The sequence below is a fragment of the Cyanistes caeruleus genome, chromosome 1, assembly GCF_971803275.1.
Source record: "Cyanistes caeruleus chromosome 1, bCyaCae1.hap1.1, whole genome shotgun sequence".
NCBI lineage: Eukaryota > Metazoa > Chordata > Aves > Passeriformes > Paridae > Cyanistes > Cyanistes caeruleus.
The window spans coordinates 123,421,878-123,443,711 of record NC_141701.1 but is presented as its reverse complement, the minus strand read 5'-3'; the positions used below and the strand labels follow the sequence as shown (position 1 = coordinate 123,443,711).

The 21,834-nt window shown below is 40.0% G+C and overlaps 1 protein-coding gene across 5 annotated transcripts in view; it reads left to right on the top strand.

Annotated features, from left to right (window-relative positions):
* The window catches only part of BZW2 (basic leucine zipper and W2 domains 2), a 57,299-nt gene extending 39,010 nt beyond the window's left edge, over positions 1-18,289 (top strand). For all 5 annotated transcript variants that reach the window (XM_086855196.1, XM_086855204.1, XM_086855220.1 and 2 more), the window contains 6 exons: positions 2,898-3,007; positions 4,774-4,944; positions 5,336-5,482; positions 9,606-9,744; positions 16,068-16,190; positions 17,832-18,289. In XM_086855196.1, the coding sequence (XP_086711322.1) occupies positions 2,898-3,007; positions 4,774-4,944; positions 5,336-5,482; positions 9,606-9,744; positions 16,068-16,190; positions 17,832-17,860 (719 nt within the window). In that variant the 3' untranslated portion in view covers positions 17,861-18,289. The remainder of the gene's footprint in view (positions 1-2,897; positions 3,008-4,773; positions 4,945-5,335; positions 5,483-9,605; positions 9,745-16,067; positions 16,191-17,831) is intronic.
* The last annotated feature ends 3,545 nt before the right edge of the window (positions 18,290-21,834 follow it).

Below are 21,834 nucleotides of genomic sequence, written 5' to 3'. Positions count from 1 at the left end.
TCAATTTAGCATTTTAAGAATACAGTTCTTATTTGCATTATGAAGTTATGTTTTTAGGAGCCCTAAACTTTTGACAGAGCTTACATATACTTTAAGTTCTTGGTTTATATATACTAAAAATGTATTAATGACAGCATTTGAAAAGAGATTGTTCAGTCAGTATCTTGGGGTAGATATTTTATGCAAGAATAATTGAAGATGCACAGACAGTTTAAGAAAGGGGAACAAAGCAAGGCAAAATAAGTATCTCATACATGAATAAACTCAAAGATTTCTTTGATTTACAGAAAAATAATGCTGCAGGCAGGTGAAGTTAAAATACACGAAGAAACAATTAGGTGAGCTGAGGCAGTTGTTGTAGAGCATGGGAATTGTAACATTGGCTAAGAAATGGCTGGAAGTGAGATATGGGTAGATTGTGTGCACAGGAGATCTGTGAAGTTTGAGCGCAAATACCTAATTTATTTTTCGATTACCTTATTTCAGCATTGTCATTAATTCCACTGTTATATATAGATGGAAAATAAAATATTCTTTTGTGAATTGCTGACATACTTGTAGTAGAGAGAGAGAAAGGTCTAGGTGGTGGTGGAATCTTGTCAGGGTTAAGTGTACCCTTCTTGTCTCCTGTGCTGGCTAAGTAGTAGAAATGCAAAGAGCAGCTAATGGGGTTAGTCAATAAAATAAATGGCTGGAATTACTGTCAGCAAATAAGGGGGAAAAGGAATGAGGCAAACAAAAAGAGAAGAGCTATTTAAAGGAAAGGAGTGGTAGCACGTGCACGGAGTATAGGAACAAGCCAGTGATAAATTTGGGCTGTAAATGAGAAGTTTGAAAATATGTGGGTAGTGAAGCCCTAGAACAGCCCGCCTCTCTCATTATGTAATCCCAGCCAGCAGTCAAGCCTCAGAACAGCCTCTTGCTCACTCCCACACCAGCAGGATCAAGGAGAGAATAGGAGGGGTAAAATCTGGAGAACTCATGAGTTGAGATAAAGACAGTTTAATGGGGAAAGAAAAAGTTGCACACACAAAGCAAAACAAGGAATTAGTTCACTGCTTCCCACGGACAGGGGTTCAGCCACCTCCAGGACAGCATTTAATCCCAAAACCCATCACATGTACTTAGGAGGACAAAAGCCATCACTTAAAATGTTTCCCCCCTTCTTGCTTCTTCCCCTCACTTCATATACAGAGCATGATGTCATATGGTCTGGAATATCCCTGTGGTCAGTTGGGGTTAACTATCCCTGCTGTGTCTCTTCCCAGCTTCCTTGCCAGCGTGGCAGTTGGAAAAGTAGAAAAGGTCTTGGCTCTTTGTAAGCCAGCAATAATTAAAACATATCTGTATTATCAACCCTGTGTTCAGCAGAAATCCAAAATAAAGCTCCATACAGCCACTGTGAAAAAGTGAAAAACAGCTGAAAACAGCAAACCCTCTAATACTGATACTGGCATAAAACTTATTTTGTTTTAAGCTAAAAGTAGAAAAAATGTGTACGATATGTGTACTGGGACAATGCTTGGTGGCAGAGACCATTCCATTAAATTTTGGTATTGAGCACATGGGTATGCTAAAGTGTGTTTGGAGTGGAAGCTCTGCCTAAGTCACCTACTGGTTGACGAGGCTTTGTGAATCTTGATTATTCAGCTTGCAGTATTTAGGATTGCTGCATCATGTCCAATATGTAAGACAAGCCCAAAGCAGTATTTGCAGGCATCACCTGGCATGGCATTGTGCATCCCTTTTTCGTACAGTACTTCCTTAAGGATCATGTCTTACAACTAAGCTCCTGAAATAAGCTTGCCAAAACTGCCATAACAGTCAAGATGTGTAAAGACTGTCAGTGAACTTTACAGTGGTCTGGGAATAGTCTCTTCTGTTCTTGTTTGGTGACACATTTAGTCCAAGTATCCTAGAAATAAAAATAATGAATATCTATCTATATAGTGCCTAAGAGTGATGAAGCTCCTTCTCACCAGTAGGTCCCATGTAGCTCTCAGAGCTTCTGGACTATCTGGAGGTGAGACAGAAAAGTACAGTGGCCAGCTGTAGCCTAGGATTGCACTTTTCATTATGCATTAGCATTATCACTGCCTTCAGTAGCCCTGATGTTGGTATGAGTGTAGTGTGGAGAATCATAACTGACCTACAGGCGACCTTCCTTAAGGATGAGCTTCATCTCTGAGACTTTTCAATTTCCTTCAGCTCCTTGCACTTGCAGCAGAGAATCTGGAGCAGTCATGGTAGTGGTGCAGCTCTAGGAAACAGGAGGTGTGGGCTCAGTGGTTTAGCTCCCCTGGGAAATCCACAGCTAGTGGAAGTAGAGTTCATTTGATTTAATACACAAAATACTAAGTTGTGCCTTGAGGAAGGAATTTTTTCACTTAAAAATAGTGTTTGTGCCTGGTACAACTGGTTACTAGGAGGACATAGTACAATCAATCACCTTGAAGTTGTGAAGTTATTTAACCCTATTCCAGGATTTGCTAAAAAACATTTGAAGATATGTTTTTTTAGTTCTTGTTCTTGATTATCCTTTATTGTTTCATGCCTTTGTTTCCTATCCTTTTAATGCATATTTTTTCCTTTTTCATTGTACTCAGTCTGTGAATTGGGAATGTAGAAAAAATAATTGCAAAGAAAATCTTCGAACAACTGAATGGAGATGGGCAATACTAAATGAAAATATTTTCAAACAATCTAGTATAATTCAGAAAACTAATTTTGCATCAAAGAAAAAAATAGGCATTTCAGCTCTATGTGTTTGTTTCTGTTGTCATAAATATATTTTAATTCCACAGTCTTGTAACTTTTTTGTAACCTTGAACTTCTTATAGACAACTCTAATTTATGTTGAAAATTGCTGAAACATGTTTTGTGCTTTTCTCTAATAGGGATTGCAGCCTCTTTTGCTGTAAAGCTTTTTAAAGCATGGATGGCAGAAAAAGATGCCAATTCTGTTACCTCTGCTTTAAGAAAAGCCAACCTCGATAAGAGATTGCTAGTAAGTACAATATATTTTCAATAATCTTTATCTCTCCCAGGGAAAAAGAAGGAAATGAAATGCAGATGGTAGTTTGCTGTAAGCATGTTAACTCCCCCTCAGACTCTGTTAGCGTTTCTAAAATGTTTTGAAACACAGCAATATTGTTATGGCTGTAGCATTGATACAGGTTCAGGAATATTAAGTATCACATGTTTTTACATCCTGTCTCTATTTTTCCTGTAGTCAGATGCCTTCTGAGAAACTGTTTTTTTTCTAACCACTGCTAACAAAGCATACCAGCAAATGGGCATGAGAAGATCTATTTCTTTAAATATGTTTTCTTTTTGTTAATGGTATATAAAGTATAAGGAGTTATGATTTGAATGTGTTTAAATAGTATAGTAAATTAATAGTAAGCTAATTTTTTGCAGCAGTAGCCATCTAGGTAGCATAAATAGTCCTGCAGTGTTGACAGCAGACCTAGTAGGTACAGTGCAGGAGGCTTTCAGCCTTAAGGCTCAAAACCTGTATTCTGAGTTTGTAGCAATTTATTCAGAGAATATATGAATATGTAGCAATTTCATGTGCCTTTTTCTCCCAGTGTCTTTCTGAAGATCATTTGGGATTTTTCAATCCTCAGAAAGATTGCTGCTGTGATAATGCAGTCAAATATACATCCTGGGTAGCACTGCCTGGAGATTCAGCAGTATTTCCTGTTTCTACCTCAATAATATATAATTAAGCAAGCATCTTTCAAAAGTAAGGAGCACCCCATGCCCCTCCATCTCTTCAATTTGTACTTGATTTTAGGTGTCCAAGTCATAAATAATTTGCCATTAAGCTGGCAAATGGGCTATTTTTACTGTTCATTGGAGGGGGAGGGCAGGGAAGAAAACTGCATCTTTTTTCTATTTTCAAGCTTGACTGACTTAAACTTTCAGCTGTTGGCTCTCATTACTCTGCTCTATTAAACAATTGTAAAGTATCAGATGTTGCCTAGCATAGATGCCTTCATGAAAGTTTCTTCTGAATTTCATTAGTCAGTAAGTAAATAGATGGAGAGTCTCTAGCTTCTTTGTTAAAAAGAATGCTATACATCCCACAGATCATTGTTAAAACTCCAAGAATGGATGGGAAGCAAATGTTGTCGAATGCTTTCTAAGATGGAGCATGTGCTATAGTGATTTTTTAGAATAATTTTAACTTTTCTAAGTAGCTGGACTTTGATAAATTGACAGTGTCTTCTAATTAGAAATGCCTACAGGAGTTAATGTTGACAGTGCATAGTGGATTTTGTGATTTTTGTTAAATTATGCATTAGTGGTAGGCCACGGTGCCTGGGCCACTTATCTATTCTTGAATGTATTTTTCTTAAGAGATAAGTGTGTGGATGTGCTGGGAGGGTGTGATAAATGTGCTTTGCCTATAATGGCTTTGCCACCTAGTCCTTTGTGCTTTCCTTACAAGACTCTTAGAATCTGGAAAAAGTATGGTTCCTCTTAGGGCTGTTTTGAGCAACATGTTTGGCTCATGGCTTTTGATAAGTACATGCACTTCACATGGAGTGGGTGTTAGCTTATTTGCATAACTGGACATCATTTTTTCCCTCCACTACAGTGAAACACTGCAATTTGAATGAAGTGTTGACTTTTCCAGTGTGGATACATGCAGTGTTTTAAGTGAGGTAACAGGTTATTCTCACTGTTCATTCTTAAAAAATGTTCTTTCCATTCTGCCAAGAGTTATGGTTGGTTATTTAACAGAGAGCATTCCTGTCTTTTTAGGAACTATTTCCAGCCAACCGGCAGAATGTGGACCATTTTGCCAAGTATTTTACTGAAGCAGGTCTAAAAGAGCTCTCAGATTTCCTCAGAGTTCAGCAGTCACTGGGGACTCGTAAAGAACTTCAAAAAGAACTACAAGAACGTCTCTCTCAGGAATGCCCAATTAAGGAGGTAAAAGTGGTTTTTTACAGCTTTCTGTTTATATAATCATAATCAAAGACTAAAATAAACATTAGGTAGAGAGGAACAGATTTCCTCTGCTTTTATTTAAACTATTTTACTTTATTCATCAGTTCATTCTGTCCTTAAGACTAAAGCAACCAAATATCCTGTCAATTTCCCAGTGTAGTTGTCTGTGGGATGGGGAGGTTTTCCTTCATTTATCCTTGAGGATGTATTTCCTTTAACTGCATTAACTGTTAGGTTGGAGGGGAAGGACAAAATCTTGTTCTGATTTTGTGTCTTTATACTTCTGCACCATGGTGTTGTAAATGACTACAAGTATTTGGAAAGTCAGCATCATTTCTGGTTCATTGGAAATGTCCCTTATTTCCTTCTCCAGGTAGTACTTTATGTAAAAGAGGAAATGAAAAGAAATGAGCTGCCAGAGCCAGCAGTGATTGGTCTCCTTTGGACCTGTGTCATGAATGCTGTGGAATGGAACAAGAAAGAAGAGCTGGTTGCAGAACAGGCCCTCAAACATCTAAAGGTGAGTGCATGTGTGAAGAGGAGAAGAAAGCTATGAATTCACAGAACACATTCTTTGGCTGTTGAGTTTTTACCTGTTTAAATCCAGGAGATTTAGATTTTTGAAGGCTGATGCTGAGCATACCAAGCGTTGTGTATTGTCTGACTTCAGTCAAGTGGATGCAAAACTGAGGTAGTTCAGATCACTGAGTGCCCCGAGTCTCACAGTGCCAGGGCAAGCCAAGGAGGTCACAGCCTGAGCTCCTCTTCCTTGTGCTTTCCCAGGGTGCCAGGTCCCTGAGAGGCTCCTTGCACTGGGGCAGGGCTAAGCATCTGCTGGGACTCAGCCTGCTCACAGCTGGCTAGTAAACCTGACTAGTAAGCCTGTAGGAACTGCCTTTGCAATGTCTATGCCAGAAGCAAAGATATTTTGGGAGCATGGTGAGGTGGCTGTGCTGGCTGTGCAGAGGGCTGGATAGATCCAGGCAGGAATGCCGAGGCCAGAATCCGTGAATCGGTTGTTGCCGATGGCTGGCTGTTGTAGCTGGATACTCAGGGATTTGTCAAGTGACAAGCCAGGAGCTGGCTTGTATGTGTGTGCATACAGTGGTTACTCTCTCATCCAGTTACTGCCCTTGAGGATGAGGGAACTGAATACGTAGAAAGACAGGCTGCAATATTGCAGTACCATCATTGCATGTTGGTACAAAAACTCTATAAAGACCTTGGGATAGAAAAGAAACACTAAACCAATGCAGAGGCATCAATCACTGCCATCACTGGTGTTCTTCATCTAAGTCTGAAGTAAGTGTGCAGTGCAAGACACTGAATCTGAGAGCAGAGGCTTTTCAGCAGACTTAGCCCTTTTAAGCAGGTAATCTATGACCTGATATGAGAATACTCCCTCACAGCCAGGGGTTCAAAGGTTTGCCTTTGATCAGAAGCAATCTGGGCTTTATTCTTTATGGTAAAGTAGATCTTTCTTCATATTGGATGTCACTCCATACTTGGGTGTTCCCATGTCGGTTTAGCTCCTACTGCTGCTGTCCTTTTGTCTTAATTTGGTTTCCCAATCAGTAATCTTAGAAATGCAGTCGCTTGGGATATTGTGTAGTCTTTGATGGTAAGACTGAATGCCTTCAAGTTCCTTCAAGTGGCTCAAATAGCAGGCAAAAGAGAAGATGGTTTCCAGAAGAAGGAGAGACATTGTTTTTCTTGCTCTTTTGATGTAAAATTTTATTATCTCTCTTTGAGTTGTAACAAAGTATCCATTGAGATTTATTGTCTAGTACTGCAGGGCAAATTAACAAACACTTTCTGGAATATTTGAACTCTGGGAAAACAGAAACATAGCTGGCTTTGTACAAATCCTGTTGACTGGATGTCTAGTCCTATGCATCTCACTGACCTGATCCATCAGCTATGTGTGTATCCCCAGTGAATTAGGTAAGGCATCTTGCCTATATAAGATAGGCATCTTTCTAGGTGCATCCACTTTCTAAAAACAGGAAAATTTGTATGGGATATTTACTATTTGCACTCAGGGGTAAGATTTTAACAGAAGCAATAGCAATTGAGATTTGGACTTTGATAGCTGCTCCTTTACAGTTCAGTCTTTAAAAATGAGACAACATTTTTCACATCCTTCCTCTTAGGATAGGTGGAGACAGATCTTGGATCCTTCTCTTAGGGCTCTCAGCTACCTCAGTGTATGAGCCAACTCCAGAAAATGGATTAACACTGTTAGGAAAAATACAGAGCTCAGTTCTGTCCTCTCCTGTGTGTCAGTGTCCCAGGAAACAAGGAGGTGCTTTGACCCGGTGGTGTGATCGGGATGTGTATAAACACATACTTGGTGTGTAATATGTCAGAAGGTGGGATATATTCTTGTATGGCTCTAGCTTACAGGTAACTTTCACAAAGAATGTTGCCAGAGGTTTGACATCTGACTACCAGTCTCTAACTTACCAGATTCTTTCAATAAGTTGTACACAAGGTACCCCTAAAAAGACGTGTCAGAACAGAGAGCATTGACCTAGTTTACAGATCTTAAAAAGCCTTGCTGGATGGGTGGCTACCTGGTGGCAGGGTTGAGGCGGGCAGCCATCAACCAGCATACTCGGGCAGTGCAGTAAAAGTCATGTGTGCCATCCATATGGCAGGACCAGCAGGAGCTGACCTCAGGAGGAGACAGGGCAAGCTGTTCAACCATGGATCTCACAGAATAAGCTCTTCATTGTCCCAGTAACCTCACTATGACGCTGGGGCTTAGTGCCTAGGCCTCCTCCAGTACAGAGAAGAGATGTTCTCCATGGGTGAGGAGAATCTTCTAGACAACTCTCACTGAAGGCAAGGCTCTGGTGAGCTTCACAGTAGTGTGGGTGCTTACCTCCTGCTCTATAATATGGTGCAAATGGAAAATAATGCCACTTGCTCAGCCAGCAATGAGAAGAAGGTTTCTTAGTCAGTGAGACATTTGTGAAACTCATAACTGTGAACCTGTACCAGTTGAGAAGTGAGGGAGGAATGTGAAGGGGATAAAGTCAGATGTGACAAAATGAAGACAATTTACTTCCAAACTGAAAACATAGGATTTTTATTAGAAGTTATTAATGTTTATAGACAGCAGCACTTCACAATATGTGGATGGGGGCGAGTTCTGCTGAGGGTTTATTTTATGAAATAAACCAACTGCTTTGTGTATTTTCCCTGCCTCCCTGCAATTTGCCTAGATACCAGCTCGATGCTACAAGGGCTAAAATGGGAAAAGAGCTACTCAGCCTGCACGAGTTTTTCAGTGCTCTTTTCAAAGCACTGATGTTGCTTCTAAATATGTGGCTATACCTGCCAGGAGCAGAAAAACTTGGCCTCTGGTGTTAGATATATCTAGCCATTTTAAGGGAGTTTCTTCCAAAAGTACTAAATACCATGAGCCTACTGAGCTGCTTGTTGCTATTGTGATTTTGTGCTCTCTCAAATAGCTGATAATCATTGCAAACCTTTCCATTTCAGTTGATTTTTGTGTTTTAGTAATTATTTCCATGGACCATATTGGGTAAAACCCTCACGATTTAGCCCCTTGCAGAGAGGTGCTGAAGTGTACTTTTAAACATGCCCATCAGTGCTATGGGTGATGGGTGGTTTGTCACCTGACAAAGACCAGCAGCAACCCTGGTCACTCAGACCAGAACTCCATGTTATCAGGCCATTACAAATCCAGCTGCAGAACACCAAACTAGGGTTACTGAAAACTTGGAAAAAGGCTGAGCTGATTAGTGCAAGGGCAGATGAAATAGTAATGTATATTTGGCTATAGTCTCTGAGGATCAAATGTAATTTAACTTAATCTCTGAAAAATGCTCTTAATATTACCTTAAATTTAAGTCCAGTCTTAGCTGGACTCATCACAGGCTAAGATGACAGGAAATTGGAGACATATGGATATAGACACTGGCTTGTAAGGAAAGATATGGTCCTTCAGTGTAATTTTTAGTTTTAAGATCTGAAATAAGAGGAGGACATTGCATAACAAATACATTCTTGCTTTATTTTTTATTATATTAATAAACTCCAGGAAAAGACAACTACTGTCTTGTTTGAGTAACATTAGCAGTTAATACTGTGCTTGGAAAATATTGCTGTTTACCGAAGGGTATAATGAATTTCTTGATTGTGGTAATGAGAAAAAAATAAAGACAGTTGATCACAGTTAACTTGGAATTATTTACTTTATTTCAGTTTTCCTGGGACTTCTAAAACCCCTGTGAAACTAGAGACTTTTTTTCATGTATTTCATCTTAGGATGTCTTATGTTATGAACATCTGTAAAGCATCACTCCTGAATGAACAGAATGCTGCATTGTGAAATGTATGACAGAAGTAATGCCAGATTGTGGGCTTTATAAATTGATTTTACAGAATTCAGTGACTAAATGGTACTGAATTTTAGTTTACAGAATGCAGGACATGCTACAAAAATCATGGGTATTTGTGTATGTGCATTGTATGTGTTTTAGAAAATGCAGTGTGCAAGTAAATCTAAGGTTTCAGTGAAACATTTGCCGGGATGAAATTCATGATGTTTATTCTAAAAAAGTTTAAGTATACTGACTTGTATTTTGTTTTTTACCCTCTTTTCCTTTCAGCAATATGCCCCCCTGCTTGCTGTGTTCAGCACTCAAGGCCAGTCAGAGTTGATCCTACTCCAGAAGGTACAGGAGTACTGTTATGACAACATCCACTTCATGAAAGCCTTTCAGAAGATAGTGGTACTCTTTTATAAAGGTAAAAGTGTGTAATCCACTGTTGTATTCTGTGCTTGGATTCTCACTGTCAACCACTCTCCTATGATGTTTCATATAGTGCATATGAGAAGGCTGTGTTGGTGTTGAACTCCGGAATACTCTGTGCTTTGTGCTTACTTCAAAGGAGTGTGTGGCAGCAGGAAAAGCCAAAACAAGCTCTTCTCTCCCTCTCTTGCTTTCATCCCACATTCAAGAAGATGAGTAGGATCAAGTACTGTCCAGTCACTTCAAGTACAGTTTAGTCCTTGTATAAAACCAGTTCTAGGAAGACATTTCTATAAATTTCTGGCAGATTTCAGAAGTAGAGCAGAGCTTGGCTTTAAGAAACCTTGAAACTGCAAACCCTCCTAGCAGGAAGATTTTTCAGGGGTTTGAAGGTGGAGATTTTTTTTTTTACTCGCTCCCTAGCAGAAGGAGCTTTTCTTATTCTTCATTTCCTGCCAGTGTTTTGCAGGTGCTGTAGTTTTGATGGATTTTATTTTTATTGTGAAATTGACTTTTTCACAAGTTTATTCTGATCAGGTTGTCATAGAGACTAATGGTCTTGCACCGCGTGTGATGGGTGGGTGCCAAACTGTTTGTTCTGACGTTCTTGCTATAAATAGTTGTAGGAGAAAAATCAGCAGGAGTAGAAACCTAATGTTGATCTTTGTTCACCCTGTTGAGTCCAGGTACATGTTCAAGGCAAATGAGTTCCAACTGTTAAAATAATTTCATGGTTTCAGAAGGTAAAAGGAAGTGAGTCATGTGGATTTATTTCTGTCCTTCTTTCAATACAGTGTGGCCTCAATGATAAATGAAAAAGCAGTGCACCTTGTCCTTCTGCCCTCAAATTCTACAATTTGTAAAATGCTATTAATGACTGTAGAACAACTTGAAGCTGCAAGCCGCAGCAATCACTTGATTCAGTTTTCTTTGGAAAAGAACATTTGCTTCGGACATGGTGAATGAGAGGCATAATTGCAGTGTGCTCAAAGCATAACTGATGCTCAAACCAGAAATAGTCTTGTGTAGGATTGCCTTCAGAATTTTTGTAGATTCGTTACTGTGTTAGCCTGCAAGAGCAACCCTGACATTCCAAAGCATTTCAAAATTAAAAAGAAAATAAATCATTAAAAATAAGAATTGTATATTAAACTTAACGTGCTTGAAGACCCTAGTTCCCATCTACTCAGCTAACCCCAGGTGCTCTTGTTCTGACTCTGGAGATTATTTGGGCAGGCTTGTTCAGAGGGCTGGGAAGACTTCAGCCTCAGCACTACAGGTGCCACGATACTGTTTAGGACTCACATGATGTCTGGAGTTACTGTATGATCTGTCCAACATATGCAATATGTGCTGTGCCTGTATTCCTGCTTGGAATATCCGGGGCGGGTGTGCTGCAGCACCTGCCTCTGCCATCTGATGCAGTCATGCGGCAGCGCAGCTGCCAGCCCTTCCTGACCCTGTTTAAGCTGAAGCTGGATCTGCCCTGTTTGACAGACCTGCTGCCTGCTGGCAGCTGCTTGCCTGACCTTACAGCCGCTGCCAAAGGCCCTTCTGGGTGCTCGATGCCGGGAGCATCAGCTCCATCTGGTTTTGGCAGCTTTGGAGTTAAACAGTGTCCATTAGGTGAGGACATGCTACTTTGTCAACGATGGAAGATTCTGGGAGCACCAGGCCTTCAATTCCTGTTTCTTCTACATGACTCTAATTGAGCTTTAATGGCTCATGGTGTGGCTTGTGGAGTGCCGTGCTGCCTGCCTCTTCTTTGTTTCAGTGCTGGTAGATTTCACCCTCTCCTTCTCTCCAGTTCATATCTATCCACTAAAAATAAGCCATCAAATCTTTTAGAGACGTACACTTTATTTAGATAATTTCCCAGTGACAGCGTATCTTCTGCTTCCTAATAGCTGAGGAAAAAAGCCCCCTAAAGCTGTTACTGGCTGTGTCAGTGGTGAGGGAACAGCAGACACCCTTGTTCTCCTTTCTGTTCTTAAGTGTAACATGCACAAGATCTGGAGAGGTTTCAGGGTCCCTAGCGAACTTCATCTAGTGACAAATAAAGGTGTCTGGATATCTGAATGGGCATATAGAAACACAGCTTTGTGCCAGCATGAATGTGGACAGTTTGTTGCTTGTTACTCATTATGAGGGAGTGCTTCCTGGGCATAAAAATAGTCAGCAATGATGATAGGCACCTAATGCCAGTCATGCTTTGACTAATTTAGTTCTATGACTACTCTCATCATCATGTCCAACATCTTGCATCTCAGTGCTTTCCAAATTTCCATCATAAAATAGCCCTTAGATTACTTTCCTGTGAACTACCTGGAAATGCCTAAATACATTGACAGCTGGGGCTTGTCAGCACCTAAAACATCTTAAATGTCTGTGGTGTTGATTTTTTTACTATTCTGTCTCTAAACAGGAAGGAGCATCCACTTTTTCTCCAGTATAAACCTCTTTTCCCTTAAGTAGCAGCAGCTTCTTACCAGCTTGTAGGTATCATTTGCAAAAGCAGTTCTGTAGTTGGTTAAAGCTTGTTGACATTATTATTTATTATTACTATTCTACCCTTGTGTTCCTGACACAGTATAGAGAAAAATATAAGAGAGCAGTTCTCTGCTGATCCCCAGCTATCATGTTGCTTCTCTAGTTTTCACTTAAAGCCAGTACAATTGTTAAATTGACAGCTGCATTTTGACCAAGCTCTAAAAGCCAGTTGCAGAATAAGAATTGCTGAATTCTGAGTGGCACTCAGTAAGTTTGCTGGTTTCCTTGCATTGTAAGATGTATGTTGTTTGTTAGTTCCTTCTGTGTTGCAGTGTGTCCCTTAAGTGTTGGTAAAATCAGCACTGTTGTTATTGGAATACGTGCTACATATCATATTCACCTGTTGATCCCCTTTCTTTTAATTCGGATGTATCCTTGAAATTTCAAATGTGAAATCTTGACATTGTTGAAATTAATGATCATTCCTTTCATGAGGATCAGAATTTCACCCTTTGAAAGGCAAACACAAACCATCTGTGTACTTCTTCATTAGAATTCAAGACAACATTTACAAAATACAAGAAATAGCTGATTGCAAGTACACGTGAAGTAGAGCTCTGGTTTGAGACATAATTAGGACTCAGAGATATTCTTTTGCAGTACAGAGATACAGCAACCAAATGATGCAGACTGACAGAGATTCTCAAACTCTGCAGGGAACACTTAGAAGAATGAAATCTTCAAGTTCCACTTCATACAGGGGTTTTGTTTTTTGATGGATCACAATTATCTTTAAATATCTTCATTATTCAAGTACTTTTTACAGTACTTGATGCAAAATTTTCCTGGGAAAAACCCAAAACAAACCAGAAAGGCCTTAACTGTACTGCGGGTGACATTCCTTGCGTTGAAAGAAGGCTTGTCTGAAGGCTCTGTTCTCCCAGCTGAGTTAGCTGCAATGGAGTTGAATTTTGCAGAATGATTGACTGTGTTGGCAGCTGCCAGGGTGTGCTTTTCCCTTTACTGCCTGTGGCTATGTGGTTTGAGTTAAAAGCAGAAATTCATTTGAACCGGGTGATTGAGTGCAAAGCCGAGACCTGAACTTCAAGTAACTTTCCAGTTACCCCTGAAGAAAAGAGACTGGGCTGTTCAGTCTCTGCTCTGCAGCTTCTCCCTTTCATGAGGGACGTCCCTGGAGGCTCTGGCCGTGGGTGGTTTGAGTGGCAGTTGGCTGCACCTGCAGGAAAAGCAGCTCTCTGGGGCTGACATCACCTGGGACTGCAGTGAAAACGATGTGCACACGCCCACAAACCGCAGTGCTCAGCTTCAGCCATTAAAATATATCTATAATCATCTTTAATGAGGAATAACCATATATATACAAAATGAGTCATTCCCTTCATCCTACTTCCATTTTCCCTTCCCACTGCTTCAAAGCAACTTAGAGGTATGATTAACTACACCCTGTCCTTCATGATTGTTGAATTGAGCATCTTTGTGCTGGCAGGAGAATGGTATCCCTTACGAGCACTGGAGGCATGAATGTATTGCACATAATATTTCCTAGAAATTAAAGGAGCTTTGCAGTTGTCCTTTTTGTAGTTCAGGGCATTTTGTTCTTCTCTTTTAGGGTAGGAGGATTATTGCCATGGAGTTAAATACTGGCAAATTTTTCATCTTCCAGACTTGAGAATGTTTTAATCTTTGAGGCATACAGTAAGATTACATGTTGCTTTTATCAGACTGGGGTTTTGGGAAGGGAAGGAGAAATTGCACTTTCCCCTTTGGCAACAAAACCATTGAGCTTATGGGCTTCAAATGAAAAAAACAGATTTAAGTCCTTTTGCTTTTGCACTATGTGCCTTCCTGGAGGTGCTTCCTTGTACAGACAGTATCATAATGTGACCTGTCATGCAGCAGCAGGCTTCAGCACTTCTGTACAGCAGCTTCGTACTTCTGAATGTCCACAGTGCCTCAGAGCTTGAGCTGGGGACAGGGTTGCTCTGCTTCAGTTTTTTTGGTTGTTGTTTATTTTTCTGAAATCTCCCCTGATTTTCTTTGCCTGTCTTTATGTGTAATAAATACCCTGAGTAATTTTGCAGGTGTAGTTGTGTGAACTTTAGGACTCTGAGGTAAATGTAAACCTTTCACATGCACTTTTACATTAAACCACAGGTTGATGAGTCCATGTGAAATATTTTCAGGTTTGCTAAATTAAAATCCAGATTCATTAAATACTGTAATATCTCTGAGCTGCTGCTAAGGACTACCAGCAAGTATTTAATGTGACGTGTTTGAAGCCTCTTTCTTGTCTCCAATGTTTCTGTAACATTGGAGAAAAAGTTCATTGTGGGAGGTTGTGATTTCAGGAAGATGGTGGATTTTTGTGCCTCTTGTAGGTTCACTAAGCACAATTTATATGTATGGAAAAAAGCCTACAGCCAGCTCAGTCCCGTTTTCCCTGCATTTTCTCAGCATTACTGTCAGCTGCAGTAGAGGAGAGGTTTTATTTTGGAAAAGTGCCTGAGAGACAAGGTAATTTCCAATCACACACACTAAATTCCTAATTTTCAGGGAGATTTCATATTCAGTTACTGTTGAATCTCTTGGAAGTTTTGATTAAGTTCAAACATATCCCTGGTTGCTTCCATCTGTTTATTATTCAACAGCATATGTGAAACGTGTCTCCTCTGTCTCGTTTGATCAGATGCTTAGGGGTTTTAGTGTCATTTATTTCAGTTTGTCTTCTTCCCTGCCACATCTGCTCTAACTTTAGGTTGAAGCAGAAGGTGATGGTCAGGGTCGGTGCCTTGGCAAACAAATACCTACTGGGTGGGACAGCACCAAGAAGCTCAGGGAAGCAGTGTGAAGTACATAAATGCGTTGATTTTGAGCAGGGAGGGAGTTTGTTCAAAGACAAAAAGAATGGAAATTTTAATGAAGTGTAGAAAGCTGTCTTTAGTCTTTTTATAGAACAAATACAGTTTTATTTTTTTGTTGTTGATGTTGTTGTTTGTTCTTGCCTCTTGTATTACATAACTGCCAAAATGCCATTGTGGATCCCAGATTTTGCCTCCACAGCCATCAATTACTGAGATACTTGGCTTGGCTGGATCACAGGAGCTTTGTCCTGGGGCTAGAGGTCTGTTGCTAGACCTAAATTTGCATATGTTGGTAACAATAAGTGTCCTTGCTATTTATTAGTATTTCTTTATTCTGAATTGTACTCAGCATCACGTGTCCTCACTGACAGCTATTTTGTTCCTGATGCTTGACATAAAAATATCCATCCAAGCCAATCCCTTCAAATGGGTGGTCTGAATAGCGACTTTAAAACTTAGTAGCTAAAGACAATTAAGACCTTTAGGGGAAAATGATTGCAAAAATCCCTGCTGGCTGTCTCTTAAATGTTCAGTCAGGAGGTATCTGTCCCTTCAGACTTTTAGCACAGCAAGAAAAAGCGTGGTAATTCTTACTGTGGTAACTTCCAAGATGTGAAGGCTGATTATTATATTTCTTTTACCCAGCAATACTATGTGGTATATTTAAAACAGATGAATAAAGAACTCTTCTTGACAGAAGCACAGTATTTGATACTTTATTTTAAGCCTAATACATTACGCATTTTATTGCATCTGGAACCCATTATATGCATCAAATATTCTGCATTTGTAGTCTAATAGAGATAATGCAAAGCTTGTTCCACTGCAGTCATATTATTAGCTTTATGCTGCTTTTAAAAATTCTTTCTTCTCTCGTATTTGAAATCTGCTAATCTCTAAAAAAATACTTTTTTTTTTTTTTTACAAACACTGATCTGTATTTCAGCTGATGTTCTGAGTGAAGAAGCTATCCTCAAGTGGTATAAAGAAGCACATGTTGCTAAAGGCAAAAGTGTTTTTCTCGACCAGATGAAGAAATTTGTGGAGTGGCTGCAAAATGCTGAAGAAGGTATGGGTTCACTTGAAGAACTATGGTAGTCTCTTTGCAAAACCAGTATTTTTTTTTTCACATTTTAGTTGTACTAGGATATGAAGTATTCAGGATTTGAAATACAAAACATCAGGCATGACCATCTCAATTGTTTCCAGGCATGCCTAAGCCTAACAACACTTGCTGCTTTTTTAATGATTGTGGTGTTCCTGTGAAGTCCTTTATTCATTGAGTACCACTTGTACTCATTAGATAAACTCTTTTAGCTTCTGCAGGGAGGAACTCTGCTCTGATGACAGCATCAAGTACCTTGGTGCTAACACCTGCAGCCAAACAGTTTTCTGTCTCAGTGCTTTCTTGCTCTTATCATGTTTAATGGCACATAGCATGAGCTTGCCTACACCCTGGCTCTTGAAACTGGCTTTAGCTGAGTGGTCAAGTTAACATTATGTGGTTTGTATTTGCTGCTTTAAAATGGTTATTCAGAAGGGGAACTAGTTTCTTTAGTCCCTGACTTGGTTTTCCATCATGTTCTTGATAGGAAAATACTTATATTGAATAAGTAAGTTATCTTTTTTTTGCATGAAAAAAGAATTCCCCTCTTTTTAGTTGGGAAGATAAATCCATATGTAGTAGATAGGGATAGAATTATTAGGTTTCATTTGCATCCATTTAATATAGTTAATTTTATAAACTTGGAGGGAATATGTTCTAGTGACAACAAACAGATAAAACTTAGCAGCAATTCATGTGTTCAGGTAGCAGTATAAAAATGGCAGCTGCTTTCACACTTGAGATTTTGGATGGGCAAGCTTGGTCTAATTAAGCTCTTTTTTTTTTTCTTCCCTGTTTTAATTTTCTGCTTGTATGCCTCAACTGCTCTTTATTTTTATCCTTTCCTGCATGTCCCCTCTGCCAGATGTCCTTAATTACAAAGTCCATTACAAATGGAGACAAAATGTTTCTGTAAGAACACGTAGACCATGTTTGCTCTCAGAAATCTGATCTATGGTGTAATATTTGTTGGCAGTGAGCCCTTTCCTGTCAGGTGAACACACAGATACAATATGATGCAAAGTAGCTTTAGGTTACAAAACCAGTATGTGTATTCCTGCTTCTAGGTTACTTCTACTTCTTCTGCTTCTATTACAAAGTGAACTTTATCTTATGATATAAAAATCATTAAAATTTTGGTTTGTACATGTTTGATACCTCCTGTAGGGTCACACCACTTAGCCTTTCTAGATAGGCTGGATGGTGATGCTGATTGATATTTGCAAAACAAATAGTTTTAAGGGTGCTTCCTGGATGAGAGCAGTTCATAGAGATTAGAAGAGTGAGCAAATAATGGTGATCCTTTGTTAAACTCAGCTCAGGTACACATTGTATTGCTCTGTAGATGAGGACCAGAATCATTCTTAGCAACATGGTGAAAATTTTAGTGACAGATCTATAAATAAAGAACTTCACTATGGAGCAGCTCCTGAAGCTGTGTTTCTTTCTTATTTCCTCTGATCTGCCAAACTTTCCTAGGAAGTACTAGGTGTGGTGAAAATTTTCATTTTCATTTTGGAAGGTTATCTTGTTATTTTTATAGAATTACTCACATCAGTGTCCTTGTGCAACCTACATGAAGTGTTTTACTCTCTTCTCTTCCAGAGTCGGAGTCCGAAGGGGAGGAGAACTGAGGTGGTTCCACAAAGCACAGTCTCAATCTAGGTTAATGCCAAAATGCGCTTGGGAATGCCATACTGTTCAAGCAAAGAGGCTTTACTTCAGTGTCATACAGAAAACTATAGACTAGACTTTCCTTTTGTTTAGAAGAATAAAGGTTTTTAATGGAGCCCTGAGGCATTAGATGCTTTACTTGGGACTCTACCTCTGGCTCAGTGTACACTAACTTAGGCAAAGACATTCAGCAAGGAGCCATATAGAAAAGGTGAAATTAAATACTTATGGACTCCTTTTTATTAACGGTCTTTTTCAGGTACTATGGTATATGAACACTCCAATTTCTGTTTATAGAACTGTTTGGTCTGTGTTTGTAGCTCAATATTGGCTTGTGTATGTGATTTGACACCACCACATTTTTTTGAATAAATGGCTTTTATATCTTAGTTTTGTGGTATTAGTGTATATGTGAAGTTCTGGCTTGCCAAAGTTTTTATGATTCTTCAAGTAAAAATTACACAAAAATACTAACAGACCATTTTTATACTTCTTCCCCAAAAAATCAGCAGCTGTAGTTAACTGGTGTAGGGATCACTGTCAAATATTTATTCCCATCCTTACGTATAACTTTGGACAGATTAACCATATTCCGTAGCAAATGTTGATTCCTTCTGCTCCTTAATTCAAAGAAAATATACAGGAACAAATCTATGGAGTCCTAATTTTGCAGGTACAGTTTATGCAAATGATACATATAATAATATGCTGTGCTCAGTTCAGACTGCACTCAGTCATTGATAATTACTGAATTTTGAAAGAGAAATTGTCTCATTTTAGAATAATTAGCTTTAAAGCATGCATCACTAAAAGTCATTACATGTGAAATCTGAAATTTATTTACATCAGGTATAGAAAAGCCAGGTTTGTATTCTTACAGGGGAAAATCATGACAGGGCATAATCAATTAATGAAGTGGTGTATTTTGTCATTAGAAACCAGAAAGCTAACAGTACAGATTTTTCTGAGGGAAAGTCATATAAACAGTTCATATAAACCACAGATCATATGAGTGTAAGTGTTGTATCTCAGTGTGTATCTAGTTTTACTGTAAACAGCAGTTAGCAAGTGGAAATCAAGTGTTGAGTGCCAGCTTTCCATCTAGTGTAGCATTTATTTTCCTAATAGGTATTGATCTTTGGAAGGGGAAATACGTCCTGGTGATGTTTCCAGTAAGTTTGAGAAGACCAGAGCCAGTCAAATTAAAAAGCAGAAGTGATGCATTAGCTTTCCATTTTAGTCCTTGTTATTACAAGAAAATAAATTTGCTGGGCATGAAAACACATGCACAAAACTCTGCAACTATGATGTGGTAGTATTGAGTCATTGATACGCAGCCACTATTGCTAAAAACATCTTGAATCTTAAATTGCTGTTTCCTGAGGTACTAATGAATATTTTATTTAATGTATGTAAACCCACTTTTCTGTATAACCTTAAACTTTGGCTGATTTTGAAGGTGCCAATCTCGAGTAATGTGCAGAGATCACAGTCCCATTTCCCTGCAGTGAGACTGCCAGGGAGAGCCAGGCACGGCTGGCTGCGGGCTGGCTGGGCCATCTGCTGGAGACAGAAATCATCGCCTGCAAGAGGCACTGTGAGGCCAAAGGCAGCAAATCTGGGGTCTCTGCCCCCAGCACACTGCAGGTACAAGCAAAGCTAAGTGGATCCACTGCACCCAAGTTCAGGTGCCTCCAAGCCAGGCACCTGAGTGGCACCCAATGATCGTTTCAGGTCCCTACCAAGTTGGGATATTTTGTGATTGCTGACACAGTTGTCCTAGCTCCATTTATAGACATTGTGTTGGAGAGAAATGGGTGTTTTTAGCACAGGGCTGCTGGCCAAGTTGAGACTTGTGATTTGGAGCAGGGTGAGGAGTTACACTCTGGGCTGACAGGAGTTGTTCACTTTTCAGTCACGCAGTGCCCAAAGCCCTACATCTTCTGTGTTCATATCATGCCTAATGTGTAGCTCCTGGGAGCCCCTCTCAGCTTGTCCTCCAAGGAAAATTATTAGGCACTAAGTTTCTGAATCTACTTTTCAGGCGTTTCTCCCACTTAATGTCTGTGATCAGTTCAGATGGGAACTTACATGTGTTTTTTTCATTCGGCATTTCACATATATGCTGGTAACTGAACTAGGTAGGGACACAAATACAAATAGATCTGGTTTCAACAGACTGAGTGTCAGTACAAAAGTGTGTAATGATAAGGTTTTTCAGGAAACCTGTAGATTAGAAGCTTGACAGAGCTTTTGATGTGACTCCCTTCAGGCAAAGTGCCCTTCCATTGAAGCCTTCAGAGAATCTACTTTTCAGTTAAAAATGTTCCCAACCCAAGGCATTTCTTCAACACAGCTCTTGAGTTAGTGTTTCTCTGCTAGAGAAATCAAAGCTACAGTCAGCACCAAATACATGTTTTAAATATGAAATCAGTTGTCTTGTAAAAATAAAAAGATACTTCACAGAAAATGTGCTTCATATGATATATTGCATTCAATTTTGAAACTGCAATCTTAATGTCAGAACTGTGCATCTTTTACATTACAATAAATTGCAGTAGGGTGCGCTTTAAAATGGAGATTGCTGCATTTGAAGGTGATTCTTCTATTCTGGCCTCTCCTTTCTAAAATCGTGCTGAGGTTTTAACGAAGAAAGCCAATTGTATTGTTTTAAAACATTCCTCTGGTGCAAAAGTGTTCTCCAGGGGAGAGACCACATCATCCTTGGGATGCAACAGTGAACAGTGAGAATTTACAGTGAGGTTGGTTAAAGTGCTGGTTATGAATCTGAAAGAGGCTGATGCAGTTCCTGTTTCCTGCTGCTCCAACTACTTAATTACATTGCAGGCTTGTCTAACTACGTCAAGCCCTGTGCAAAGGGGGCTTCCAGCCCACTGCAGTCAGTAATCCACAGATCATGAACCGTCATCGAGCTGACGCTCCCTGCATTGTTTTCAACAGCAGTCCTGCTTCACCCTTACTGTGCTTTGGCTGACAGAGATATACCCCCAAGAAGATGATGACCTACTGTGCCAGCATTGCCCCTTTTTTGTTTGGCCAGCACATCCCAAACCCAGCAGCCAGACCCATGCCAAAAGAAGTGGTGGAAAACTCCCAACCTCATCTCTATGGCAGCTGCAGGCTGGCAGAGCAAGTAAGGCATTTTAACACCCAGACAAACCAGCATCTGCCAGGTGAGAGCCTCTATGAGATCCCAGGGTCCACTCCATGACCACACTGGGAAGAGGGAGGGATATGTAGGAGGTCTTGTCTGTGTGCACAATTAAGATTTTTCCACGAAAGTGTCTCTTCAAGCAATATAGAGCCATTTTCTCAAATCTTTAAAAGCCTTCTCCCTCTCCAGTCCATTTAGTGACAAGGTAGTGTTAAACAATGCCTCATAAACGGGTGGGTGTGGGAGTTGTGTTTTCCTTCAGTGCTGCCATAGTCCAGAGTTTAAGGGCAGAGCTCTGATCAGAAGAAATGCCCGTGCACTGAGCGAGTAGCACTGAGGCACTGATGGACCAGGGTGTGTTGGAGGCCCTTCCTTCCCTCCCCAGCTAACACTCGGGCTGAGAGTGCCTGGTGCAGCTCTTCATGGGGCTCTCACTCCCAGCTCAGCTCCCCTGGGGTGGTGCCTAGGTTAGGGCACTGACAAGCAGCTTTGGTATTTCATTAGCAGCAAGAAACAAGCTGCTTCTATTTGAGCAGCACAGCTTTATTTCAGGGCAGCTTGTGCACTTCAGCAATCACAGGCCAGCACTTGAAGGCAAGCAGGGGGCAAGAAAAGGTGGCCCAATCCCTTAAGTTTGCTAATGTAAGGGTGTAAGGTTGCAGAACTCTGATTTCTGCTTGAACCCCTTCCTCAAAATGTGAGCTACCAGAACCAGTGGGTTCAGCCTAAGCTTGCAGATGGGGACACATAGTGAATCAG